Source organism: Salarias fasciatus, chromosome 20 (genome assembly GCF_902148845.1).
Source record: "Salarias fasciatus chromosome 20, fSalaFa1.1, whole genome shotgun sequence".
NCBI lineage: Eukaryota > Metazoa > Chordata > Actinopteri > Blenniiformes > Blenniidae > Salarias > Salarias fasciatus.
In genome coordinates, this window is record NC_043764.1 from 4,670,058 (window position 1) to 4,697,994 (window position 27,937).

The window sequence follows — 27,937 nt, forward strand, 5'->3', positions numbered from 1 at the left end:
GTGTAAAAATACTTTGTATTATTGCCTTTATGGGCTGTTTAAACTTCTCATAGTGGAATTTGTGTAGATTCCTCATTCCATTTCAACAGTTTTCGGGACAGCAAACCACCCAGAAGAGACTTTCTTCCCTAATTTGATCCGTTTTACAAGACGCATAATGTGGAAAGGAAAGAAGACCACATATATATTAAATGATTACAGCTGTTTTTAGTATTATGAGCCTGTATTAAAGCTGAGCTATGTGGGATAACTGAAAGTTTTAACTCTCAGTTACAGACTCATTTACTTTTTTCTTTTTTTTTAAAAAAAGATGAAAAATAAGACATTTATGCTAATGAGGCTAAAGGCGCCAAACATTGGCAGGATTATTAGACAGAGGGAGGGCAAAAGGCCTTCATTGCGTCTCTTGCTCATTGTAGCAGCGGCAGAACGTGGGTTGATTGGATCACTGAGAATTGGTAACGGCTCTTTCCTCTTCCCGTTTATACAACGTGGGAAAATGAAGCATTTCTGAAGCGCTGGTACGGCACACGGCATCACGGCTGTGTGCTTAACCCGTGCATCAGAAGAATTGATTCTTCACATTGAATGTGCTGTGTGCCCTTTCCTTCTCTGATAAAGTCAGAAGAATTAGATTTTTATTTGAAAACACGGGTGTGTGCAGCATTGAGCGGGTCCTTGGTGAGATCCAGAGCCTGGGTTGGTCGTTCTGGGATCGCAGGGTGCTTGAAGTCATCCGTCAACATTTGAACAACCCCTGACCTGAGAGCTGTCTGGGTCAACACAACAAGCCCTCTGCTCGGTTTGCTCTTCTGTCACTCCCTACCTGTTCATCCAGGGCTCCATCTCTCTCTCTCTCTCTGTCTCTCTCTCTCTCTCTCTTCGTACATTTTGTTGTCGCACTGCTCGTTCTGGCTGGAGGGCAGCTGAGGTCCCTCAAAGCCTTTTATCCCAAAATGCTCCCTTCCCCGAATCCTCGCTCTTCTTCTTCTGGGATAAAATGCTGTAAGATGTGAAACTGTGGCGTCTTTAGAAAGAGAAAAGAAACGTGATATATAGCATGGATACAGCTGAGAGCTAGTTTCTTTTTTTTTTTTTTTTAAGCCGTTTCTCCAGAAGGATTACTGTCAGATTCCCCAACTATGTTTACATGACACCTAAAACCAGAGTCATTTCATCAGTCCGTGTTAAACGTGTTCGCTTTACTGAAATCCAAGCTTTTAAAGTCGCACCCAGTTAATGCTATTGTTGCACTGGAGTTTGTTTTTGGTCAAATACTTCATGCCGTTTCAGTTAAAAGAACCGACTTCCTGGTTTGTTTTTAACTAGTGTGTGTACTTTCCACTAAGTACAATTCATCTGGAGCCGTAAAACGTGTTTGCCCTTTTAAAATGAAGACAACACAGCCCATAAAGTTGTTTAAAAAATACTGAGAGACTTTATGCCGTTTCAGCTGTTTCAGATTTTATTTTCGTCAATATACCAGTTTTTCCTTTTTAAGCTATTTCAGCTGTTGTGTGTGTTTTTAGATATTTTCATCATAGCCTCACTGTTTCCCTCCACCTCTCAGACACACTGGTAAAGCAGCATCGTTGGCAGTGACATCAGAAAGAAATGTTGTTGAAGTGTTTCTTCTTTTGATTTATTCAGGTTGGAAAACTCGGCGTTTATCTCCTGGAGTAAAAAACTAATTTAGTAAAGAGTTGCTGGGAGCTTCTGCAGGAGGGCTGAAGAGCCACATGTTGCTGCAGAAGTGGACCGATTCAGACGAGTTGCAGGACTGCAAACTGCTCTATCGTGGAGACGAAATAAGTTTAAAAATACAGCAGTGATTCTCCCGCGCATGCTTCCAGCTCCGACCGCAGCTCCGTGTAAACACGCTTCCTGCAGTCATCTCCGCGGGGTCGCTCGTCCCGATGTGGACGAGTGATCACCCAACGTACACAGACCACATGCTGCATTAATGAGCACATTAAAACACACTGCAAATCCAAATCAGATCCATGAATAAATGGACCGGGAGAGGCTGCTTAACCCTTTAACAAACCTCTTTCAACCCGACCCACCCTGGAACTTTCACTCTTCAGTCGATACCTTGACCTGGAATTGTGGGGAATACAAAATAAAATTAGCTAGCCCCAGCTGAGCAGCGTGTTAAAGGGTTAAACTGGATCATCTTCAATCATATGAATCACACAACTGGGTCCCCGAAAGCAAAAGTCACTTTTTGTGAATTTACAGCTCATTAGAGATCGATTTCAGTGAAGTTATATGTCTGAGGACTCCAGACGAAACACTTCCTCGCGAGGTTTCGGCCGAACCCCACGCTTGCAAAGTCAACAGCATCTGTGGCTTCTTGGGTTTGTGATTTGTGGGAACCTCAATTCTCAGGGTTCCAATTTCTAACTTTTGTCTGATCTGCACTCAACTAAAACCCCCTCTCTCCAGAATCGGGCCGTCCCAGTTTGGAGGGAAAAATCACCACTGCGACTGCAGTGGGATCTTTTAAAGTAGAGATATTTCATTTGAGGTGACCCAGTTCTGACAGACTTCAAGCATCTGTTTAAATCAATGATTTACTTCAGCAGCTTTTACACGGCGCAGTCCATGTACGTTCGTATGAATCATCATATCATTTGAATTATTTAGCATTTTAATATTTACTGCGGCTCGTTGGTCTTGAAGGCTGCTGTTTAAAGTCGTTCTGCCTTTCCTAGAAATGAAGCCGGTTCGTCTTCCGAGAGATTCCCACGGAAAAGTTTGTCGCATGAGCACCAACATTTGGATTGGCTCTCTGTTGACGCTTGTTAACTGCAGAGACTCTCACAGTAATTCAGGGAGTTTTGGCCCAATGGCCATGCCGACTGAAAGACCCCGCTGTCATTCAAAGGCCGTCATCCTCTGGATGTCTTGAAAATTCATAACGGCGAGCGGAGAAATGCGCATCTGCCTCCAGCCATGTGCGCGGTGCTGGGGGAGTACGGCTCCCCGCTCGTCTGATCCGGTCATGTGGCTCAGAATGTGACCTTGGACACGACGCTGATAGTTTTACCAGTGTGTTCTGCGACTAAATGGACTGTGACCAGCACCGCGGGCTTTATATCTGTTGGCACGTTGCTCTGGGTCACCGTCTGGACTGCGAGTGTCTCCGACGGCGATCTCAGCGCTGAGGGAGGAGGACCGGGACGCCGTCATCCCCTCACCTGACTTTCCTGACAACCAATCCCCACTTGGAACAACAGGCTCATAAAAGTAATGAATTCCGTGGATCCCCTCTTGGTTTCCGTTAGTCCGGCTCAGAAACAGGCTCTTTTTTGTTCCGCCTCTCAGCGCTGCTGCCTCACTCGGCTATTTTGATTCCTGTTTGTGTGCCGTAGAGACACAGATGTGTAGCCATCGATCACGGTCATTAATCTCCACTCGGTGAAGGCCGGAATAACAAAAGGAGCCAACAGTGAAGCTCCCCTCTTCAGGCTGCAAGACTTTTTCTTTTTTTTTTTTTTCTTGTGTCAGTCTGTCATGTCTGCAGAGGCTGGAGGGAGAGAACCCCGAACAGCAGCACTGCAGGGTAAAATCACCCAACACCGGACGTCTGTATTCTCAGATGCCTTGTAAAAGTCAATCGGCCTGCATAGATAAATCGCTGATGAGACCCAATTTGCATTGCCTGCCACAGAAGCGTTCATAAAAGTACTTATTAAAAAAGAAAAATGTATCATAAATTTTTAAAAGACCACCAGCATTTCTTTTTTTCTTTTTTTTTTTTGGCGGGTGGGAGGGTATAAAGCTCAGGGCATGGCTGCTGCAGCCCTCATGTGGCTCCTTGGTCTAATATCCACTTTTAATCAATGAGGAATGTGAGCTCATGCTTTTATGATTAGCTGTGGCGACGTGTGGGTGGGCGGTGGCAAAGTTTGGCCCGGGTTCTTTCTGGTTTGTCTGCACTCAACAATAATTAGGTCCGATTGAATTGAATGAAGACAATTTTAGCGTCCTTTCATCCGCAGACAACTTAAGATGGTGAATAAGCTGCAACACCTTATTAGAAACAATAGTGATTTTAATGTTTTATGGTTTAATTTGAACTGTCTTTCAGAAATACAAAAGGCAAATGAACCAGTCTAATTTACTTTGGCCTTCATTTTTAATTCTAAAGTGTGGTACAGCAGTCATCTCAAGGCCGTTTGACAGAGGAAAAACGCAACAATTCCACATGAATTAGCGTAAGTAACACTGGAAAGGAGAAACTGCCTTTAAAAGGAAGAAATCTGCAGAACCTGACTCAGATTTGACGACTTTTTACAGTTCCTGTTGGAGTTAGAATATAGAGGAGAGCAAAATAAATGGTTCAGGGTGGCCCGAACCTTAAAGTAGAGACTGTTACTCTAAACTGGGAGTGCCAGGTGGACGAATTTTTTTCTGACAGATGGAGCTCAGTGGGAAAAAAATGGTGTTTTTCCGTCCTTCACCTGGATGACCAGGCCTGAACCAAGTGCCCTGCTGGTGTAGCCATACTGGCGTCATCTTCTTTAGTCTCTCAGCAGTTTGGTGTTGAGTTCACGTACGGCCTCTTTCTGACTGATGCAGCTTTAGCTTACGTCGTGGTCGGTGTTCACAGCCGCTGGTTTTTTGGACATCATGCAGTTGATATTCAGCAGAGAAAGATGCCGTTTGATCATTTAGAACAGCTGAAGTCTTCCAGCGTCCAGTTTTATCTTGTTGCACACAGTGATGTCGCTATTTTAAAAGGTGACATCTCCAAGTTTTTATATTGTCTTCAGAGGTTTTTCTTTTTTCAGAAATTGTTGAATTTTTTTTCTTTGCAGTTTGATGAAAAGCCTATCTTTTGCTCAGAGAGATTATACTCCATTCATAAAAAGTCATAGAAACCCATTTAAAACCACTGATAATGGGCTCCTCATGACAGTGGGATAGGGCTCAGGTAGGGTTCAAACGGCATTTCGCCCCGGGTGGATCGACCCTGCAAGCGACGCGGGTTTTAATCTGCTCACCTCCGATCGGCTTCAGTGGTAAAGGCGGACCCGGGTCGACGCAGTAATTTACGTGTCGACGTCACCTACTTTTGCATGCTTGTTGTTTTTGGACACGGCGTGAGATTTCCTTCGTCAAGATGACCCCGCATTGCCAAGATGGTGAGATCAGAGAGCCTCTCTTGATCTGTGGGGAAGACGAGATTTGTTGACAGGTAATGGGGACTGTGCTCCTCTGCATTGTTTACGCCGCCGTGCTCCATCGCGCCAATGATGTCATCACCGTGGGACAGCTCGGCAGCAGGCGATTAGACCCGGGTCTGCAGACAGTGGGAATGGAGTCAATTGCTGTTTTTTTTTTTATATTTTATTTATTTTTTTTCTCTAATTGGCTCGACCTGCTAGTTTCAGTGGGAAAGGGGTAATAATGATCATCGACTTTGTCCTTCAGTCATCTCAGTCTTGCATCTGTTTCCATGTAAGTTTCTAGAAAAGTATTTGCATCTTTGATTTTATGCAAAATGAAGCACGACAGTCAACCACAGGTAAAAGAATCAGGTGGAGGCTAATATCAGGTAGAGAGTTTCATCTAGTTCATATTAACTTCATCCATCTCAATCTTTCCTTTCAAAAAAGTCGGGGTTACCTTAATTAGTCTTTAGTGACAGAAGGTCAAAATCTCTGTGACCTCTTGTCTCGCCCAATTTACAGAGCCCAATATCTGTTTTAAAGCTCCTCCTAATGCTCTTTATTACATTCCTGAGCAGTCTGCAGGACATGTACGAGTCCAGACGTTCAGAAAGTCATTAAGAGCTGCTGCAGCACAGGAACAGTTGTTTGAGCTGACAGCCGTGTGAAGACGGGACGCTGATGTGCAGATGCTGTTCGTGGAATATAGCGTCTGATATCCGACAGTGATGTAGATGTTAGTACAGGCATTAATGATTGAGTGTCAGAGTGACAGACGGTTGTCTTTTTTTTTATTGTCATTCTGATTGGTTACAGTCCCGATGAGGCTTCCTCCATGTGGATCAACCATGAGTAAAATATGAAGGATCAAATACAACCCAAGTTCCAAAAAAAATCCCAAAAAGCATTGGGAGAATTTTAGGGACATTAGGACATTTTAGAAAACTATTCCTTTGTTACTTGACTGATGTAAGTTCGTTTTTTTGGCTGTTTTGAAGTCCTGGATGTTTATTTATGTTAAATCCATTTCATGCTGTCCCTAATACTTTGTTGGTGAAAGATGTAGAACTCAGCAGTGTCGAACATAAGGCCTGTGGGTCAACACTGGCCCACAAGAGGCTCCAGTCTGGCCCAAAAAATCACCAAGCAAATAGGGAAAATTTCAAAGAAAAAAATGTGTTTTTAAAACAGGTTTCTTTAAAGGTGTAATACAACATTTTGATTTCCGGGTGGATCACCTAAATAATTGGTGGGTCTGTTTGTCAATCATTCTGACGAGCTGCTTTCGTAAGGCGGTTCTACGTGCTTGCGCCCAATCAGCTTCTCCCTTTTGCGCATGCGCATTCAGAGTGTTTATGTAGCCGGTGAGCTTCTGAGCTCGTACTTACCGATGGCGAGTCTGACATAATGAAACTGTAGCTGTTTCGGAAAAAAAAGCTTTATTTATGAGCGAGGCGGATCGCAGAAACTGTACAGAGCCGTGCACGCCGGAGAAGAGGAGATCGCGCTCGTACACTTCCGCGTTTTCTGGGAGAAGCAGGAGAGCCGGGCGGATGGTCTGGCGCATGCGCGTTGTTCAAAAAGTGAGTAACAGACGTGGGGCTTCGTCTTTTCGAGAAAATGTTGTATTCCACCTTTAAGAGTAGTGGACAAAACACCGAGATCTGATCTGCCATATTGGCATGACGACAGCTACCTTGTTGCTGTCAAACCAGGCTGAACGCCATGCTGTCGGGGTGACATGCAGAAGGCAACAACTGTAGGAGAAGATTTTTGGAATTTTTAGAATAACGAATTTAGTTTCTGAGGCCCCTGAACCGGAGTGTGTTTGCAGCTCAGGTCTAGATGTAGTTTGTTGTTCAGCCTGGTCTTGCTGAAATTCGACAGGCCTTCAGTGTTGTCGGTAACTTCAGACATCACAGATGCTGCCTTTTGAACCGTGAGCAGGACACAACATCAAACCTCTTTTCAGGTTTCGATCTGTCTGATGACCCTCAGACGATTTCATAAGAGCTCTGGCGTGAGACAGTGGTTACTCTGGAGCGTCTTGACGAATGGTTTCTTCTCTGCGTGACACTGTGGACAGCCACGGCGGACTCTTCCCAGAATTCCTTCTGTCTTAGTGCAGTTTCGAGTGTAAGCCTGTGATCACGAACATCCAGTTTTGACATTTGACCTTTGGATATTTCTCCTGATTCCTTGAATTTGTTACAATCTAATATCAAAATGCCTTTGCAAATGTAACATTTCTCCTCAAATACTTGTAGAATTGATCAGCTGGCATCTTGGTGATCAACCTGTCTCGTTAAATCTCAGGCTGAGCCTCTCTGAAAGGCCTTTTTTGTTCTCGGTTTTGTGACTAACCTGTTGTAAATTAACCTAATTACTTGTTAAATCCTCCCGCATTTGGTTTTAATTTGTATCTTTCCAGCCTTTTGTTGATCCTCTCCTAATATTTTTGCATCTGTTTTTGCCATGAAATTCCAAATAAGCCAATATTTTCCATGAAATGATAAAAAGGCTAATTTTGAACCTTTCACAAGGTGTTTTTTTTTCTCTTCTGTTCTGAATTAAATACAGGTTTGTGAGATTTAAAAGCGCTGTGCTGTGTGTTTCTGTGCATTCTGAGATTGAGTTCGTCGGTCCATTACTGGGTGGGGTTAATTTATGGAAGTGGACTGAACTCACAGTCGGAGGCATTAGCATATATTTCCAAAACCAGATGAATAGCATGTGAAGAGAGGATCAGTATTATGTTTATTTTGGCAAATTAAGTTTTGCTCCCATAAATATTCGTGAGGTTTGAATGAGTTCATGCACACTGGGAAGTAAACAGCCTCTTGAGCCACCAGTGTGTTCCTGTTTTCAGAGAGTTTGTGGCCTGATGAGGATTATCGCCGAACTCTGCAGTCATGGAATGAACCGTAATACTCTTGATGTCCTCGTAACATTTGGGGATTCAATTACTGCTGGGATGAGCGGCGATTTGCCGCATTGCGGATCAGATGGTGATTGTTTTCTGGTGAAGTTTAAGCTTGTAGTGTATTTTTAACAACAGTGAGCCTGACCTGTTGAAAGTGACCCCTGTCGACCTTGTCTTCCCGGCAGCGGACTACAGCACCAGCGAGATGCTGGTGAACATGGGGAACCTCCCCCTGGACGAGTTTTACCCCGCCGTGGCCATCGTCACGCTGATGCGCATCCTGAGGGACCCGTCGCTGTCCAACCACCACACCATGGTCGTCCAGGCCGTCACCTTCATCTTCAAGTCTCTGGGCCTCAAGTGCGTCCAGTTCCTGCCGCAGGTCATGCCCACGTTCCTCAACGTCATCCGGGTCTGTGACGCCAGCATCAGAGAGGTGGGTGGCGCTTCTGGGTGAGGAAGGGAGAAAAAGAAAAACTGAATGAAGCAATCTGTTAGCTTTGCCGTTAAGACGTCTGCTTTTTGGTCTTCTTTACTTCACTTTCTCATGATTGCTTTCTTGCTCGCAGCCAACAGTTATTTTTTTAGATACACGTCATTCTGTGGAACGATTCCTTCAAGGATTTCATGTAGTCGTAGGACCAAATGGCTCCTGAGAAGTTCTAATCCAACAAATACTTGTGAAATATGCTTTCCATTAGATATAAACCAGAAAAGTAAAATGTCTTGATGAAGTACAATTTGTTTGGGACTCTTGCTCTTTTTTTTTTTTTAACTTTCCATAGAGAATGTTGATTTTTACTCCATTACCTGATACAATAAAAACATTCATCTGCTATCAATAAATGCACATAAAACCTTTTAATGTTGCCATTAATTCAAGGAGAGGGCTTCAGTTTGTGCAGCATCCAGGCGGCTCGGTCCAAACCATGCTGCTCACTGTGACTGCTTCATATCGTGTTTCTGTGTCGGCCCTGGTTAACAGTCTGAGTTATTCACAGAGCAGCGTGTGACGTCTTCTCTCGCCGTGTTTCCAGTTCCTGTTCCAGCAGATGGGAATGGTGGTGTGCTTCGTGAAGATCCACATCCGGCCCTACATGGACGACATCTTCACCCTCATCAGAGTGAGTAACGGCCTCAAGTCTCCCCCACACCGTCTCCAAACAGCCATCATCCACTCCCTCTCATTTTCCTGTGCGTCAGGCAAACAGCTGCAGACTCATAATTGCACTCGGTTGTGCTCTTGACTCTTCTCATTAGAGGCGATGTGTTCGTGGCCCCTGGAAGACGTCCTGCCCCGAGTCGCCACGCCGCACATGATGTGCGCTGTGTGGCGGCTCAACCCACAGGATGAAAGCGGCTGTGGTTCCCCACAAAATGAGACCTGGCGTTATCTATATTTAGAAAGTCTTCTTTTCCTTCTCCCTTTTAGTGTCGCTCACTGTTTTGAATCACACTTTTCCTCAGCAGTGGCTCGCATTTATGTTTCCATCACACTGAGCTGCCGACGGCTCACGACACTCACCTTATCGCATGACGTGGAACGACTTGCACAAACACACGTCTAGCACATAATCTTAAACCGAGACCCAAAATATCATATGACACCCCTCGTACTGGAGCCCCGCTGCCACCGTTACCTGAAATCATGCAACGTGGGTAAGTCGTCCTGCTCCAAAGTAATTGAGAGAGCTGGACCACAGTGCCTCAAGTCTCTCCGAGTTAATAAATGGCGAGTGAAACAAAGAATCTATTCATTTTCGCTCCAGTCGGGCTGCGGCGTCCAGATGAGGGGGCTGGAATAGCCATTCAGGATGTACTCTCACTTGCACTGCAGTCGGGAGAAGCAGGAAGCTGGGGGCTGCCGAGACCTCTGGTCACTGACAAAACACCTCCGCCAGCTCTCACAGCTGAACTCCATTGACTGATCGACGTATCGCGTGACTCGAGGTGCGCCGTCTCAACTGCGATCGCCATCGCTCCTAATCGCGCACGGCGGCTCGCCGAGAGTTTCCAAACCGGGCGTCATAATCCACACAGACACACCGTGCCGGTCCCGGTTGCCGGGAAGTCGTCTCCGCTTCTCGCCATTCCGTCCGGTGACGCTCGCTCTCCATGAGGAGCACGTGAAAGATTTGTGCTTCCCGAGGGAAACAGCGCCAGACGGTTTCTCTCACACTGACCTTATTGATGGAAACATATCTTGACCCAGTTCTGTGGATCCACGCAGGCACTCGGCGCCGTAACGCAGAGTGCATATGCTCTGCCTTTTCAATATTGTAAAAATTTATATTCAGAATTTGGACCCGTGCAAATTTAGGTCATATTTTTTCAGGGAAAACAGTCTGTATTTTTATAGATCTTTCTGGATACTTTATTTTGACCTTATTATTCAAGCAGCTGCATGAAAAAGTAATTACACTTTATGGAAATGGCATCATAATTACATCATTTAGCTATAAAATTCTACCTGAACTAGTGCCTACAGCTAAAAAGAACACTGTTAAAGAAAATGCTCATGAAATGTCTGTGATCATTTTCTGCCCCTCAACAGTTACTGTACCTTACAGTTGGTCAAACTAACAGAAAGACTTTGTGATTAAATCTGCTTTAGGTTTGTGATGTTAAGTTCGACCGTGCTCTTTACTAATAGTGTATTTTTCATTGTGTGAGTGCATATAGAGAGAAATGATGTCTTCACCCATAACTACTGATATTAATCATATATTTATCAGTCCCCTCTTTTTCCACCGAAACAATCTCCACTACGCTTGGTGTTCTCATAGTTTCTCATCAGAGCTGCATTCAACTTTTGTGCAATTTCAGTCACAGTAGCTTCTCTGATCTAAACAGGTTAGCTAGTTTTCATTCCCAATGGCGCCTGTAAGAAGCCGTGGCCAAGATTGTGTTACATTCTTTTTCCAGAATAGTAACTTTTGTGCCCTCATTCAGAAAGAGACTGCATTAATTGAACTTCTATGGGAGAGCAGCCACCAAAAATAAAATAATGAATATCAGAAATCCAATAAATGAATGATTGTAAGCCTGCAAGATAATATAGTGAAATCAGTTTGCGTTCATAATCAAGAGTGTTGCATGTTATGGATTCTCACTGAATAAATGACCAATATGATAAATAAGTTGCACAAAAATATAAAGATATTATAAATATAAAGATAATATTTTATTTCATAGAAATGTCATATTTCTATAATGTTAATGTATTGATTTTCAACTGTTCTTGATTTTGCTTGAGTGATGTGATAAATATATGCATTATTTGGCATGTATTACATTTTGAGGATGTGCACCAGACTTCTGGTTCTTCTAATAGTTGAAGTTGTTTTCCGAGCCCTGAACAGATGTGCTGACGGTGTTGTTGATGTAGCAGGAGACATGTTTGATCCAAACCAAAGATCTGTTGTCCACTGAGGAAACCCTGAACCGTGTTGTGCACCGTGGCTGCTTCACCTCACAGCCATTGATTCAGAGCCAATTCTGCATCTTATCAAAGTTAGCCTGAAGGTAAAACGAGGACATGTGTCCAAAAAGTGGGAGTTGAAACAGAAGTGGACCTTTCAGCAGGATCCAGATCCTGAGCATACAGAGAAATCCACTGAGGGATGGCTCATAAAGCAGAAATGGAGGGTTATAAGACGGCTTGGCCATCTGTGATTACCATCGAGGTGTTGTGGGGCAGATATAAAGTAGGTTATATGTGAGCAAACCTTTTTGGAAAGGATTTTTTTTAAAAGGGGGTCAAATGTTTGACGTCTGAAACGACAGGACAGTTGTGCAACATGTCTATAAGAAGTTATTTCTTTTCTCAGGTCAAATGTGTGTCATTTTTATCATGTGTTGATGGTTTTCTCAGTGCATTTTCTCAAGCCTTGCTACACTTGTGGTTGTATTCGAGGGCATCACCTCTCTTAAAGGGAACCTGAAGTGATATAAAACCAAACTGTAGGAGTTTGTCCTTCAGCTACATGCTACTCTCACCTGTGAGGTTTTTTTTTTTTTTTTTTTTTTTTTTTTTTGTAGCAAAGTCCAGTGTGCCTGTGCATGTGAATCTGTAAATCCATGGTGAACAATGGTGCCGTGTTGTGATGTGTGCCGCAGGAGTACTGGACGCCAAACAACCCCATGCAGAACACCATCATCCTCCTGATCGAGCAGATCGTGGTGGCGCTGGGCGGCGAGTTCAAGCTCTATCTGCCGCAGCTCATCCCGCACATGCTGCGCGTCTTCATGCACGACAACAGCACCGGGCGCAGCGTCACCATCAAGGTGAGGCCACTCCGCAGATCCCCCGGCCCAGGTCTGTTTCCATCTGATGCTTTGCTTTTTTTTTTTTTTTTTTTTAAGAAGACAGTCACATGCTCGACTGTGAGAGCGATTTATGACGCCAATAACTGTGGCATATGGAAGTTTGACTTGTCAGAGGTTCAGATGAGATCACATTGCTGTAACGTGAGTTACAGTTCAACAGGAAGAGTCACCGAATAAATCAGCGGTGAAGAAGTGTGAGCACAAACAGACAGTCTGAACTGAGAAGAACTGAAACGGGGACAACAAGCCCGGAGGCCGCGGGGATGAACTCACCGAGGCTGGAATTGAAATTGCGGTCACGGCGTGGCTTAAAAAAAAAAAAAGTGCTTTTCACGACCCTCAGCAGAGGCTCGACAAATAAAAAACTATTGCTCGGCAGGACTTTTAACGGTGCCACGACTGCTCGCTCGGCAGAGTGTGGCGCGATGGCTGAAATAAAAATGAAATTGAGTCATTTGAAAACACTCGTAATAAAAGCAGAGCAAAGTGCCTGCTGTGGCCCCCGTGCTCAGAAAGCATCATTAGCACACAGGCCTCGGCTTGTGGATGCCTTAATGGCGTTCTTTGTGTTGTTTTTTTTTTATATAATTTAACCGTCGACCTTCAATTTCTAATTGACACGTAGAGAAAAATATTCAGTCTTGCCTGAATACGTTTGATTGCAGACTGGAGGGGAAAAAAAAATGGAAGAAAGCATTTCTAAATAAGTGCAGGCTGTCATGCTGATTACCTCAACGTTTCAGAGAGGTTTTATTAGTTCTTTTTCTGCTGGGGTTCAATGTTTTAATAGACCGCCCCCGCTATTGATGAAGAAATGAGGTGATCTCATGAATACTCGAAGTGGAGACATAGCTCAGTTAAACGCTGAGCAGAGGTTTACAGAGATCTGTTGCAACTTGGGATCACAAGCAACAGTAAACAGCAGTGAAGCGTGTTGTAGCTGTCAAAGAAACTCAATAAGTCAATATATGTCCGTCCGTTTGTCCATCCCCACTTGATCCATTGATTGATTCCAGCTTAATCCACTCATTTCTGCTGTCGGTCCATTTGTCCATCTGTTCAGTTTTTCTTATGTCTTTCATCCATCTCCACATTATCCATCTATTTGTCCGTTCCTAAGTAGCCTTTTCCTCCATCAGTTGATACTTCATTCATCCCTCTCTGCTGTATCTGTCAGTTTATTTCATCCATTCATCTGCTCACACTCCCCTCTTCATTGTTCCGTTTGTCTTTCCCTACTTTGTCTGCCCATTCATTCATCTGGGTTTTGTCTGTCCAGCCTTTCATCCCTCTCCGTCTGTCCATCCTTCACTGCCTGGAGCCCCACTTCAACCATCCAGATTATTTGAATTAGGATGCTGTTAGGCCAACCACTGCAACCAGTAGCAGGACATGCATGTGAGCTTTAATGTCCTTTTGCCACTCAGAGTTCAGTTTTTGATAAAAAAAATAGTGGAAGCTTGAGGAACACACAGAGCCGAATGTCCGTCCGAGTGTCTCCCATGCTGTCAGCCACATGCAGCCCATCGTCTCTTACTTAATTCCGGGCTTCCGTGCTCTCTATCGTATGTTTGCAAAATAATTGTCGCAGCAGATGGAGCAGTCCCACAGCAAGCCGTCCAGGGATGGGTTTCCTCAGTCGAGCGGCTTCTTGTGGTAATCCGTCTTGAAGTGTCGCAGTGCGAGAGTAAGGTTACAGGTTTATATTCTGTGCCTCGCTGTTTCATTGTTTCTCCTGTTTCTGGACCCACCCTGACAGAAAATGTAGGATTTCAGTCTCAACATCATAATTCACCATGCAGACCTGAAACATATTGTCTAAATAAAACACACAGACATCTAGATAAACCATTACATGTCATGTCCACATGCAGAGTCATAACTAAAATACTGATGAATAACAGTGAAATGTGGACTGTTTGCCCACACATAAAAATCTGTTGGCACTGCAACAGAGAGAAATTTAAAGTTTATTGCCTGTAATTAGTAACAGTTGTAAAACTGATCCCAAATAATGCATTGCATAACGGAGGGTCAGACCTTGGCATCTGAGAACTGCCCTGACTGCGAGTGACGCATAATCTGTCATAAATCTGGTGGAGAACACGAGCTTTAAAACGTCACGTGCCCGATCTGCTACTGCCAAGACCAGCTTGTGTTTGAGGAGTGTTTCCGTCACTCCACACAGTCACAGGGACTCCGAGCTCAGCTCAGCTCACAGCTGACTTATGGGCGCTGCGTTGTGTTTGCGGCGTGACTCTCTAATCCATCAGGACCATCCCGACTCCAGGAGTGATCACTATATAACCAAGCAGTTCAAAGACGGCATAGACCTGTAACTGACACGCTCTAAGGTTTCAGCCGCTGCTGCCAGCGGTTGTCAGGGTTTCCCCTCAAACTTTAAATCATGGTTAAGGCTCCGACCGCAAACCCAGAATGGTGCGGAGCGCAGTCACCGAGCCTCCTCTCCTCCCGTGCTGTTTTGTCTCAAAGTCGGCAGCGTTAGATAATCCAGCAGCCCACAATCTGGACAGACCATAAGCGAGGTCTGGGTCTGGAGGCTAATCTTTACTGCAGGACGGGGGTCATGAAGCTGGAGGGGGAATCGAGTTACCCTCTGGTCCAAAGGAGAGGACAAGAAAAACATTCTACAATCACTTTTAGAGGCTTTTCTGCCCAGTGAGCCTCCACACCTCCACCTCAGCTTCCTGCTGTCTCGCCGTGCGCGCCTTCAGAGGCACGGGGGGGGGGCAGGAGCGCCGTGCACGCTGTGAGGGGGGTGAGTTTGTTGCCTGCAGCATACGTCATCGTTTCAGACCACCGTGTCTCCAGCCACCCTGCACAGCACATGCTCCTCACGACACAGTGTTTACTGTAGGACCAAATTACTGGAAGATCTCAGTGAAAACGGCCCTTCAGGTGATGGAAAAAAAAAAAACAAAAACAACAAAATTTCCATTCAAGATGTGCCGTGGATGGCTGACAGCACTTCCTGCCAACTCTGTGATACTTTTATGAGTAATGAACTGTAAATCCAGGCAGCTGTCACAGTCTGATTTTTTTGAGCCGTGCCGTTAAATGCCACTTGATGTAATCACAACGATGGCAAATGATCAGAAATGCTTTGATTAGTGGGAACAGGATGTTATTAGGAAGTATGTGTTCGGTCAGAAATGTTTTGATTAAAACACTCGAGTCCTGTATTGGATGGACGTGTTTGTGCTCTTTGATAACACAGCAGTGCTTTGAAAATGTTTTCGTTCTCAAAAGTTGTATTTTCAGTGACTGACGGCACCATAGTGTAAACACACAAAAGCCTTTTGTTTTCACTTAAACGTTGTCGTGTAAACAGGGTTTGGCGGTGAAGGAGTAGTTTGTGCTCTCTCTTCCTTTCAGTCTCCAGTATTACAGTATTTCTATCACTAATCGCTGCCATGATGCAGTATTTACCTGAAGACCAGCAGAGTTTGCTGCCCCGTTTCTATAAAGGTTGAGAGACGTGTTGAGGTGTAAACTAGAACTGAATAAAAAAAACTTTCTCCTTGCCGTTAAAGATACAGGGTTTTTGCAGTGAGAGCAGAGAGAAGCAGCTCGTGGTTTCTAGAAGAATTTGAAATGCTGATTCATCGAACCACAGAAAGTAAAAATTTTTAAATGAACTGTTCCCTCAAGACAACAGCTGTGTTTTTGAATTTTATTAAATTATGACTTTATTTGCATGATGAACTCTGTTCAGACTCTTTCTGGAAGTTTTCAGGTTTTATTTTATTGTTTTTACAGAATCAAGCCTGGATCAAGCTGTCTTAGTTCATGAAGTTCACCAGCAATTGTTTTTTTTTTTTTTTTTTTTTTTTTTTTGCATTATAGTTTTTCACTACAATGATTCGTCATGTGACTAACTTATTGCTAATGAACTTGGAGTTTTCAAGCTACTAAATCAAAGAAAGCCTGTGATTTGCCTGAACAGGCATCTCTTTTAAAGTGCGACAGTCAATCTGAAGAATTTCTCATTATTCTCAGAACGCTCATAAATAAAATAAGGGACATAAAATGGCCTTTTTTGTAATAACTCCATAAAGAAACTACAAAGAGGAAATAAAAAAATCTATCCTGATAACTTGTGATTTGTAGGAACTTCAATTTTTTTCATATTGATGTCAAGACTGCAAATAAAATACCTTAAAATATACATGTGGGATTTGTTAAATAGGCATTAAAATGCATGACTGTCCTCTTTTCCTTTTTCAAAATCTACAGCAGAGGGCTGCTTTTGTCCCTCCTTGTCTTAAAACGAGTGGTGAAGAGTCGCAAAAGCAGTGTTTTTACAGCAGGAAGCGAATCCCTGTTAGAGTTGACATTTTGTGTTCGCTCTTCTTGTTCTGCGGTTGTAAAGTGCAGAATTACACTGCTCTCATGGAACATACAGCTTGTCCTGTGTTGCCCTCGATGTATGTGACTGCCGGCCAAGCAGAATGCCTCCCGTCAGATGTTTCCGTGGGATTAAGCGCCGCGTTCTCTGCTCCGCAGTTGCTCAATGCCATCCAGCTGTTTGGCGCCAACCTGGACGACTACCTGCACTTGCTGCTGCCGCCCATCGTCAAGCTGTTCGACGCCCCCGACGTCCCGCTGCAGGCCCGCAAGTCAGTGTGGCACACGTTGGAACGAGGGCCGAAAAATCATTCTCACTCTGTGGAATTTATTAATGTAGTCTCAGCCCTTCGTTAATTGTTTTTGCATTCGTGGAAATGGGGAAAAAAACAAAAATTAGAACAGCACCTCTGAGATGAAGGGAGGGGGAAGGGGGGGGGGGGGGGGGAGACAGGCATTCACAGGTTGTTTTTTTTCTCCCTTTTCTTTTTCTCTTTGCAGCAAAGAATATTTTATGGGCATTTTTTTGTTATTAAAGAATCTAACTGACAAATACTTGAACCTCTTCACACGTCTCCCTGGCTGTTCTGCAGAGTCTGTTGGAGCGGCGCTGCGTCTGTGTCTGTGCGTCTCACAAAGCTTTCAGTGAACCTGAGCGTTTTTCTGTTTTTCCCTCCGCCGCCCAGGGTTGCCTTGGAAACGCTCGACCGGCTCACAGAGTCTCTGGACTTCACCGACTACGCCTCGCGCATCATCCACCCCATTGTTCGGACGCTCGACAGCACGCCGGAGCTGCGCTCCACCTCCATGGACACCCTGTCCTCGCTGGTCTTCCAGCTGGGCAAGAAGGTATCTGCCGCTGCCCCCGTCCTGCTGCGCAGGAGCTGCGTTTCGCTGAACCCCCAAACCCCTCCACGCCAGCTTTTTATGACTTCCTGCCAGCCCGCTGATGTCATTGGCGGCGGGGGGGTATTTATGGGAGCGGATGAGGTCACAGTTTGCCCCTGCCTCTCCCAGAAGCCCCCCCCCCCGGCTCCTGCCGGGTCTGCAGGTCTCCCCTCAGCACCACGTGCAGCCGTGTCTGCTAAAGAAACATGGAGAGGAAGCTTTTGATGTGGGACTTGTGTTGGGTTGGATACAAGCGCAGGATACCCAGCTATTTACTTTATGGTGAAGGGAAAGAGGCAGCAGGACTAAACCACATGAAACACACACAAACACACACACACACACCCTTTTATTTACTCTCGACTGCTGCCCTCTCATTTTCAGTACCAGATCTTCATCCCCATGGTGAATAAAGTGATGCTGAAGCACAGGATCAACCACCAGCGCTATGACATTCTCATATGTCGCATCGTGAAGGTACGTCTGGACCGACCTTAAATCATTTCATTATTCCCAGATTTCCTACTTTTCTCCTGAACATTAATAAAACACAGTAGAACCTCTGGCGAAGGGTCCCATTATAGTGGAATGCGTAGATTTTTAACTTTTCAGACCTGAATGAGGGGACAACAAGCTGGTTTTCCTGGTATATTTCAAGAGTAAGCAGACACTAAAATGGCCAAAAAGTTTTAATGTTGGTCTTCTCAATGTCTGCCATCTTGGATTTTTCTGATTGCCTGCCAAATCCATGCAGGGAGCGAACGTTATATTCATTTATGTATTTATTTTCCACAAAAAAACAAAGTTTGTCGAACGCATACGGAAAGTGTGGAATCAGATTACATTGTTGTTCATGCCGTTTGTTTCAGGGGCCTAATACTTGAATAAAAGCTAGAATTTAGTGACATATATTCACAATTGGTTTATTCATTTGCTGCGTGCACATCGATCAGTTCTTCAAGACTGAATTCCTGCTTCCAGATAACCAGCGCCCTCTGTAGTCAATTTGTCCTCACTGTCGTGTCCATCTGAAGCGTGGACACCTGTCTTCAGAGGGACACTTGCTCTTGGAGTTCAGGGTGTCCCTACATCAGAGTCCTCCTGTATTTGTTTTTTGTCCCTGGTACATCCAGAACTTTTAGCTTTTCTACTCACGGTCGGGTACACATTACCTACCTCCTGTTTATCAGCAGTTCCTCTGGAAGGAAATGTATTCTTTCATTTCAACAAGCGAGTGTGTGTTCATGTGTTTGTGTGTGTGGCCTGCTCGTGTGTGGCCCCGGTGTGTGTCTGTGGTCACGACAGGGCTACACTCTGGCAGAGGAGGAAGAGGACCCTCTAATCTTCCAGCATCGCCAGCTCCGCAGCAACCAGGGCGACACCCTGGTCAGCGGGCCGGTGGAGGCGGGGCCCATGAAGAAGCTCCACGTCAGCACCACCGCTCTTCAGAAGGTCGCCACCTTTCATTCTCCTCAAAGTCAGATAATGTTTCACGGTCCTGTGCTGGAGTGGAACGAAGCCTCCACAGTCCAGTGTTTACAGCGCCGTCATTGTTGTGGCTGCGTCCAGTAAACAGGATGAGTCCATAGTTTAGTCGTGGCGATGACTAATGAGTCAACAAACTGAGATAATTGATTGGAGAAACCTCAACAAATGAGCAAAAGGGATCCAGTGAAAGCAGATGCCTTAACCTAGTGGAAAATAGTGGCAATTAGACAGCGGAATGTGAGTCTTTCTCTCTTTGATGCTCATTAAAACTACAAACAAGACGATCTTTATCAACAGAGCTGAATGTCTGCTCCTCTCACGTTACCTGTTCTGCACATGTCTGGAGAAGCTGTTACTCCCACATGCTTCCCAGTGGCTTGTAAAGCTGTGATTGATCCGTCACTATCCAGGCCTGGGGCGCTGCCAGGAAGGTGTCGAAAGACGACTGGCTGGAGTGGCTGAGGCGCTTGAGTGTCGTCCTGCTGAAAGAGTCTTCCTCCCCGGCCCTGAGGTCGTGCTGGTCACTGGCTCAAACCTACATTCCTCTCGCCAGGTATGCCACTGCTGTCGAGTCCACGTCTCCAACACGCTCTCCTACTTCTCATTTTATTCACTTCCCCATCTTTACCTGGGATCCCTTCCAATGGTGTCAAAGATATTTTAGTTCAGGGCCCACAAACAGCCCAGTTTCATCTTGAGTCAGCCGGAAAAAGTAAAGTAGATCCATGATAACCTAAACATGTAGCTTCTAGCTTTACAGTTTTTGACAGTGTTTATCATTAAAAATAAAAAATAAGTGGAGCGCATTTTGATGCTGCTGCGTGAGACGTTCAGGATGTGGACTGATCAGGTCTGTTGAAGAAGAAGATGAAGCCGATGTTAAATTACAAACACACGGCCCAGTGTGGCGGCGTCAGTGCTGAAAGTACAGGCTGGCCAATCATAATAAGGTAGGATAGAAATAAGGCCAGTGTCAGACCTGAAAGGCTCCAGAATCTTTCTTTAGAAGTTATATCATGTGTTTCAAGACTGTGATTAACGGATAGTTAAAATTTCAGCGATCTGACCTGATTTAGGGGCAGATGGGAAACTCTGTGTAACTAAATAGGAGACCTTGACTTATAAAATACAGTATGAATGTTTTTACATGCTCCAGACACAGTTACTGCTCCAGCCAAATGAAATGTTGTGCTGTGTCTGCAGAGACCTGTTCAACGCCGCCTTCCTGTCGTGTTGGTCGGAGCTGAGCGAGGACCAGCAGGACGAGCTGATCCGCAGCATCGAGCTGGCGCTCACTTCCCAGGACATCGCCGAAGTCACGCAGACGCTGCTGAACCTGGCCGAGTTCATGGAGCACAGCGACAAGGTGAGCGCTCAGCTGGGTTTTCCTCCAGGTTTTAGTAAAAAAAAAAAAAAAAAAAAAAAAAAAGCATTCAAGAGTGTTTTTCCTCTGCCTCATACAATGTACTATCAGAAACCTGCAGGGATTTAATGTTTTCCAATGCTTTTACTTAACAACTCCACCTGATGTTACAGGGAGATTCACTTTATTGTGTTCCCAATTATATTTTAAATGCATAAAATGTCCACCTGAGTCGGAGCTGCTGGCAAGAGAGGGCAGTTTTATCGTTTAAAACAGAATCTGCAGCAGCATAAAGTGTTAAAGAGGTTTGAGTCTGCTGTACAGTACATGCGGCGCTGAAAAACATTTGAAAATAGGCCGAACGCTCGTGTGCCTCCATCTGGCAGACTCTCTGCAGCGGCAATTCAAAAGCTTTATCTACTTTAACACGCTCGTTCGGATGTTTCGCTCGGATCAATTAAGTTCACGTTCCCCACTGGCATCAGAGGAAGGTGCGCGTGAAAGTGTTCAAGTGTTTTGAATTTCTGTCTGGCAGAGACGTTGAAGCGGTGAACTAGATTTGAGGAGAGCGCATAACTGAGCGTTCATCTTAACTCCTGCTGCGCAGAGCCACCATCGCCACAATGCTCTCCACAATACGAGAAAAGACACACACACACACACACACACACACACACACAGGTGTTACAGAGATTAACAGCAAGCGTTTTCAAAATGGAAATGTGTCTCGTCCACCGTTTGACCACACATGCTGAGCTATTCAGCGGCGATACTGTTACATTGAGGGCTGAGACTGTCATGGCTGGGTCACATTATATCCTTTCACTGGGGACCCCTGGCTCTCAGGCCTCCTTAAGTGTTTTTGTAAAAAGCGAAAGAAAACCTCAACGCAGTGATGTCAAAAGTGCTAGTAATTCCTATTAAAGGAGATCCGAGGTCACAACATAGCTTCTTGCTCAAGTCTAGATTTGTTTAGGAAAGAATTCCTAACAATGAGTTTCCACTTCCAGGGCCCTCTGCCCCTCCGAGACGATAATGGCATCGTGCTGCTCGGGGAGAGAGCCGCCAAATGTCGCGCCTACGCCAAGGCGCTGCATTACAAAGAGCTGGAGTTTCAGAAAGGTCCCTCTCCTCTCATCCTGGAGTCGCTTATCAGGTAGGAGGTGTGAAAATACAACAGGCGATGGTGCTGTTTTTATGGAGAAACAACTTTATAAAGTGCGAAAAGTTTTTCCCAGGACTGAAAACAAGAAGTCATTCTTCTTCACATAAACAGCAAATGAATGACGGTATTTAATGATCCACCTACCAAGCTTAGTCAACAGTGAGTAATAGTTATTATATTACATCTGAGTTCTTAAATCGAATATTGTACAACCCTCCCGGAGGTTCTTTTTATCTCATAAATTGACAGAAAAATTATTAATCTGTATATCCTCCTGCCCCAAATCCTTTTGATATCTCCTGTCATCTTTTCCATCCTATTTTCTCATCTTTCTTTCTTTCTGTGCCTTTGGCATGGCACGGAGAAATCTGTTTTCCAGGCATCTAATTGGACGCCTGCCTTCTTTTCATCTATGAGTGTCTGGACTTGTGTTTCGCCGAGGCCTGTTTTCAATTTCTCAGGAGCCTTGATGATGATGAATGATGGGAGCCGGCACTGTGGTGTTTTCAATATCCCCATCTGGTTCTCACCTCTCCAGGATTTCCCATAAAAAAAGTGAAAAAAAAAGAAAAAAGAAAAGCAAGACGCTCGTGTGCAAAAAGACGCTCTGAAAACCCGGTTTTCCTAAGTCGTGGCCTTTTGAGTTATAAAGAATCTTATCTGATGGTAAGTTTTCTGATGACGAGAAAGCGTCGTCACTATTTCTGGAAGCGAGGACTCGTTTTGAGCCAGTATTTTTGAGAATTCATGCCTTTGTGTCTCGCAGCGTTAACCGTCAGTTCAAATGCAGAGTAAGACAATCTGGATAGTACAGATTTTACAAGGTGTGAGTGGTTTGAAGAATTAAGAAAAAAATTAGTTTGTGGTTGGAATATATTTCAGGCTCCATAGCTTTGGATTCAGCCAGAAAACTGGTCACATTTTCCTCATTATTCCTAATAAAGGAATGCTGCTAATTGATAAAATTGGGCTTGTAGTGTTTAAGAGGATTTCCACAGAAGTTGTTTGGATCTGTTTTCATGGTTCTGTTTTGGAAATGCTGTCTGACTTTTCTATAAGGTGTAGAACGGACCGATTAGAGCCACATTTGCAGGCTTCAAAACACTGTTTAAATGTGCAGTGCTATTCAATTTAACTATGGTACTTCTGGTCCTCTAGGCTAGAAGCATGTGTTGGAAGCATGTGTTTATAATGTTCGTGTTGCCAGGATGACACAGGGCACTGTGGAAGTTGCTCGGAAATGGAATTTAAAAAAAAATAAATAGGGTTTAATATGTTCAGATGTAGAGAGGTCTGCAAGCTGGCTCATGTTAGCAGGAATGTGTAGCTTTTGTGCGTCAGTTTTATTTTATCGCTCAGCTGCTCCGGTGGACATAATGTCATGAGTGAAGGGGGCGGACGCAACAGCAGGAACACGTGTACCGGCGGCTGAAACCTTGTAGTCCTGAGGTGTTTTCACCCGATGAAATGTGTGACGTCTTCGGTTTTGACTGCATCAGGTGCGTGGCTTTCCCTGGTCGTAGATCACAACGCCCGCAGGCCAAAACCGGCCCGCAAGGGCGCCAATCCGGCCCGCCAAAACACCAAGCAAGTGGGAAACAGTTCAAAGAAAGCACTGATTTCTTTTGAAAACAGATTTCGTAAAAGTAGTGGACTTTAAACAGAGGACCTGAGATTATTGCGAGCAATGTGGCATTATTGTAAAAAAACCAAGCCGCCAAGGTGAGTTTATAGAAACGCGCATAATACAACAACTTTTTTCATTTTACTGTATTTTTTAACCAGAAGACATTGTTACAACTGGCTTGGTGATGAAACTGTAGTGATTTTTGGTGAAAATGGTTTTGTTTCTGTGAAGCATAGCAACAGTTTCATGGTGCATGCTCTGCTCTGTTTTACCAGTCCCATCCACTGGAGATGAAGCTGAGCTGCATAATGAGTGTTTAATGTATCAATTTTCATGAGTATTTACAGCAGGATTGTTGGGTTATCCCTCAAAATTCATGGTGCCATCATTTCTGTAGGTAAAATAAGGTCAGAGTAAGAATCTGTGAACTTATTTTAAAATGTTTGTTACTGAAGTGGAGGTGGGAGCTGACAGTCACCAAACATCAGGTGGAGGAAAATGACTGCGACTCCTGGGAATTATTCAACACTATTCATAGCAAGACATTCCACTTGCTGCAGAAGAGGTAAATACTCTGTTTCCATGGAGCAAATTCCAAACAAAGTCAAGAGTCGGTGCCTTGCAGTTGCCCTTGCACCGTCTTGTGTTGTTGTTGTTGGAGGTTCAAATCTAAATCCTGCTCACTCCTAAAATAAAAGACTTGTCATTCATCACCATCCAGGGCTCCTCTTAGAGTTTCTACTTCGGTGGAACAATAAGCTTCATCTTCGAACTAAAGAAGACACCCTGACTCAATGCTCTGCTGAATGGCTTCCAAAGGTCCTTGTTGGTTCCAGGCTTAAGAAAGTCTCACAACAGTAAACCTGGAGGAGTTAAACTAGAAGGTAGAGGGTGTGTGTTTGTGTGTGTGTGTGTGGTCGTCATTCCTGCGTTTGGTTGAAGTGCCTCGGGACCTTTGGTCAAGCTGTCGGGGTGAACGGAGTGCCAGAGGTCAGCGGCTCAAGGCAAATACACAGCCGTTATCGGACATGAAAGGCCGACAGCCACGTTTATGTACGGAATCCTTCCAGCTTTTTCATCATGCAGTAATGGAAATTAGTGAGTGCACACAGTTTCCTTTAAAAAATATTTTTTTTATTTTCTATCACATAAAACAACATAATTACAGAGCTGTACACATTTTACAAATTCCACATTTCCAACATGAAAGGTTAGGATTTTACAAAAGGAGAGGAGGAAAAACAAAATGCAGCGTAATTTATAGGAAATAGTTTTGGATGGTTGGCCCCATCCCAGCAACTCACAAAGATCCTCTTTAATGAGTTCCTCGCAGTCCTTAATGATTTATAGCTGAACCGGTCTGGGACGATTCATGCTCGCGTTAACTAAACATACGACCTAGTGCTTTCAGGACGGCTGAGGGGAGCAATCAAAAGTCCAGTTACCCGCTGGGGACAGTGGTAAAAGAGCATCTATCCAAGCTTTTAAAAAATAAAATATCTTACTGATAAATACACAAACATTAACTACAATATACAATCAAACACGGCAACGTCATTAGCACATTCATCTGACTGAAGTTTTTAACCAGACCATCAAAACCGGCAAATGCATTCCTGTGGCCGTCGAGGGGAAAGCCACGGCTTGGGTTGAGCAGGTATTAGCGAGCGCTCTCGGCATTCATGCGTATGATCTCGATCCAGGGGCACACAGCTGAAGCTCTTATGGCTGAAAACCCACGGGCCGGACCTTCATCTCCACTCTCTTCAGGGAGTAGTTGGGCCCGTGCCAGCCGTACCAAGTGATCCCATCTGTGCTCTTTGTGTGCTCACCGTAGCGGTAAAATACGCCATTCAGATTTGAGTCGGTGCAGCAGTTGTACCAATAACCACCTGGGAGGAAATGAGGGGAAAAGAATTAGACTTGATGGTAATAGGAGAGAACTATTCCTCTCCGTTTTCTCCCGTAACGGGCTGTTGGCTTCGCTCTCGTACCTTTGCGCAGGGAGGCGCAGTGATCCACGCACTTGTCGTTGTCCTTGTTGATGGTGCTGAAGTTGGTGTTGTTGTGGTAGCGTAGGGAGTCTCCGGCGTTTCCACTATAGTTGGCGAGGAAGAGCTTGTAGCTGTTGAGCTCATTACTCACAGTGAAAAAGCCGTACTCAGCATAGCGCGTCTCTCCCTCCCAGTCCTGCATTGGAAAACACATATAAGATGATTTAGAGTGGGAGAGCTGCAGAAACTGCGAATATTGGCTCTGAACGGTGGCTCCAAACGTCTCTAAATGTTAGCTTGATTTATTATTCATTTTCTTACGCTCGCTTCTGGTCGTTATAAAGCGGTTCGGCCTGTCTTTATGCTCTCTTACTTCTGGCCCCAAATAGTTTCACGCGTGATTTACGCATCCTTGCTTTTTGAGTGTGCCGGCCCAGACTCTGCATGAGCGCCGTGGTTTTCCAACACCCACCTCCAGCTCGATCCGCAGCACACTGGGCTGCCTTGTTAGGCGGAAGATGTGGTCATTGCCCAGCCAGAAGTCTCCACGGATGGATCCAAATCCGCTCTTGTACTGCTTCCAGTCTCTGTGGAAGGAGGTCAGGCCGATCTTGCGTCTTTGAATCACAGTCCAGCCACCTCCATTTGTCTCCATATCACAGAAGACCTGCAACAAAAAAAAAGAAAACCACACCAAAAACTTTTTAATTGGATCCAGAGAGACACCAGACGACTGCCAAAAAAACGACACAAAAAAGATGAGCTGTACTCGGGACTGAGGTGCAACTTACGCTGAGTTCAGGTGTACCCAGAAACTCATCCTTGGGCAGTTTGTACTCGCCAGATATCTTGTAGCTCTTGGTGAAGAGTGATGCGCAGTCATATGTGGCATCTGGAGATAAAAGGAACGCCCGTTGAGTGATGTTCAAACCATATGTTGATTCACGAGCCATAAAGTACGGCTTTATGGGTATCTTGAGTGGTTTGACAGATGAAAAAGTGGCCTATTTGATTTCCCACCAAACGCAGAAGGACATTTTAGACAGCATGCTCCAGGTTTTTCTCCCCTCACAGTATGGTGAGCCCATTAATAGGCTCATGAGATCACGACGGAGCAATGAGGCTCAACTCTGGATGAGATATGGAAACCCTCCACTGCTGCTAATCTTTCCTCCACTTCCTGTCCTGCTGCCGGACGGATTCAGTTAAATAAGCGGCTGTGTGTTATCTGGCCCAGTCTCATAAATGTCCCACACAGTTCAGGTTTTGAAACCGTGAGCTGCGTAATGCCTGGTTAACCGCTCAGAGGGAGCGGCGCTGACCAGCAGGTTGACAGATCAGACTGCAAATTAATACCGTCTGCCGTTTTCTCTCACAAAGCCGATTCCCAGCAGGTGAGGGAAAGCTTGATTATAGTCTTTTGCAGGTCAAAAAAATTGTCTAATTTTACACCTATTTGCAAAGCATTCACATTCCAGAGAAATCATGGCTCTGCACGGTGATTTGTTGATGGAAATATGAGCGTGCATCCCGATGAAATAGCACAGTAAAACAAAAGAATTCAAAAAGTTATGGACTTGTGCTGGACTCCCATGTGTTAACAGCAGGAGTGGGCATTTTCACAGCAGCTGCTCACCAGGCAAGAAAAGAGAGGGAAAAAAAAGTGTCAGCCAGGTCAAAAAATGGAATATATTCACTGATGGATAATTTTAACCACATGTGACCTGTTTTCAACCTCTGTCCAATTAAATAATCAGACCTCAATGCTCCTAGATGTGCGTTGGGAGCCGCTGTGCTCTGTGGGCAGCTTGTCGTGACGTGCGGACGCTCACCTGACGAGGTCTGCGTGGCGGACTGGAGGGTCTGCAGCTGCATGATCTCCACGCGGTTGTTGATCTCGGAGTACTTGCTCTCCGCCTCGGTGACCCGGGCTTCCTGCTGCCGGTTCTGCTGGTCCAGCTCCATGATCTGCCTCACGACGTTCATCAGGTCGCTCTCCTGCTTGCGGCCCAGCTCCTCCAGGATGCTGGTCAGGTTGGCCACCTGGACTTTGAGGGAGCGCACCTCGTCGCAGCACTGAGCTTTGGGGGTCTTCGGCGGCGCCAGCCTCTTCCTGGGATTCTGGGCCCACGTCTGTGAGCAGAGCAGCAGCACGACCCCCAGAACCGCCACGCTTAGGATGAGTTTTGCCATTTTTTTTTTTTGGTTAAAAAAAAAGAAAAATCTTCACAAGAGATGTGTTTCTCTGTAAAAATTGAAAAAGTGCAGAGTTGAGTAGAGAGCGTTGACCCAGTGGAGTTGGATCTCTCCTTTGACCAGCAGCTCAGCAGGGCTCTGTCCTTCTTCCCTCTGTGAAGCCCTCCTCTGCGTGAGCATCTTAAATATTGTGCTGCATGTGGGTCCACCCCCTCCTTCCCGGTACGCATCAGTCACTGTGCTGACCCTCTCCAACCTTCTGGGGTGGAGGACCTCTTCCAGCCCTCCCCCCTTGGCCCTCACCGCCCCCCCCAGCCCCACCCAACCCGCCTTCCTTCTCCCTCATTGTACTTTCACTCGCACGGGAGGAGCGTTGCCCGCGTTCCTGCTCCGTTTGTCAGGTGTTGATGGTTTCT

At 45.1% G+C, this 27,937-nt stretch overlaps 2 protein-coding genes across 2 annotated transcripts in view; one reads left to right on the top strand and one right to left on the bottom strand.

The window, feature by feature from the left end:
• The window catches only part of mtor (mechanistic target of rapamycin kinase), an 87,077-nt gene that overhangs the window by 8,758 nt on the left and 50,382 nt on the right, over window positions 1-27,937 (top strand). The window contains exons 19-28 of the mRNA XM_030117976.1: window positions 8,289-8,539; window positions 9,141-9,227; window positions 12,223-12,390; window positions 16,960-17,072; window positions 17,487-17,649; window positions 18,073-18,165; window positions 18,994-19,140; window positions 19,587-19,729; window positions 20,380-20,542; window positions 21,550-21,695. Coding sequence (XP_029973836.1) covers window positions 8,289-8,539; window positions 9,141-9,227; window positions 12,223-12,390; window positions 16,960-17,072; window positions 17,487-17,649; window positions 18,073-18,165; window positions 18,994-19,140; window positions 19,587-19,729; window positions 20,380-20,542; window positions 21,550-21,695 — 1,474 coding nt within the window. The remainder of the gene's footprint in view (window positions 1-8,288; window positions 8,540-9,140; window positions 9,228-12,222; window positions 12,391-16,959; window positions 17,073-17,486; window positions 17,650-18,072; window positions 18,166-18,993; window positions 19,141-19,586; window positions 19,730-20,379; window positions 20,543-21,549; window positions 21,696-27,937) is intronic.
• angptl7 (angiopoietin-like 7) lies at window positions 24,444-27,700 on the bottom strand. Its single transcript, XM_030117977.1, has 5 exons — window positions 27,158-27,700; window positions 26,117-26,217; window positions 25,798-25,992; window positions 25,326-25,521; window positions 24,444-25,223 (listed from the first exon to the last, which is right to left on the bottom strand). Exons 1-5 carry the CDS (start codon window positions 27,516-27,518, stop codon window positions 25,054-25,056), a joined length of 1,023 nt encoding a protein of 340 aa, XP_029973837.1. The 5' UTR covers window positions 27,519-27,700; the 3' UTR covers window positions 24,444-25,053.

What these genes read in the sequence shown, in the direction of transcription:
- angptl7 (XM_030117977.1), bottom strand. Translation starts at nt 27,518, where the DNA reads ATGGCAAAACTCATCCTAAGCGTGGCGGTTCTGGGGGTCGTGCTGCTG. An exon ending in CGCCACGCAGACCTCGTCAG is followed by an intron (nt 26,218 to 27,157) that starts GTGAGCGTCCGC and finishes TTTTATCTCCAG; the next exon opens with ATGCCACATATGACTGCGCA. An exon ending in TGCTGCGGATCGAGCTGGAG is followed by an intron (nt 25,522 to 25,797) that starts GTGGGTGTTGGA and finishes TTTCCAATGCAG; the next exon opens with GACTGGGAGGGAGAGACGCG.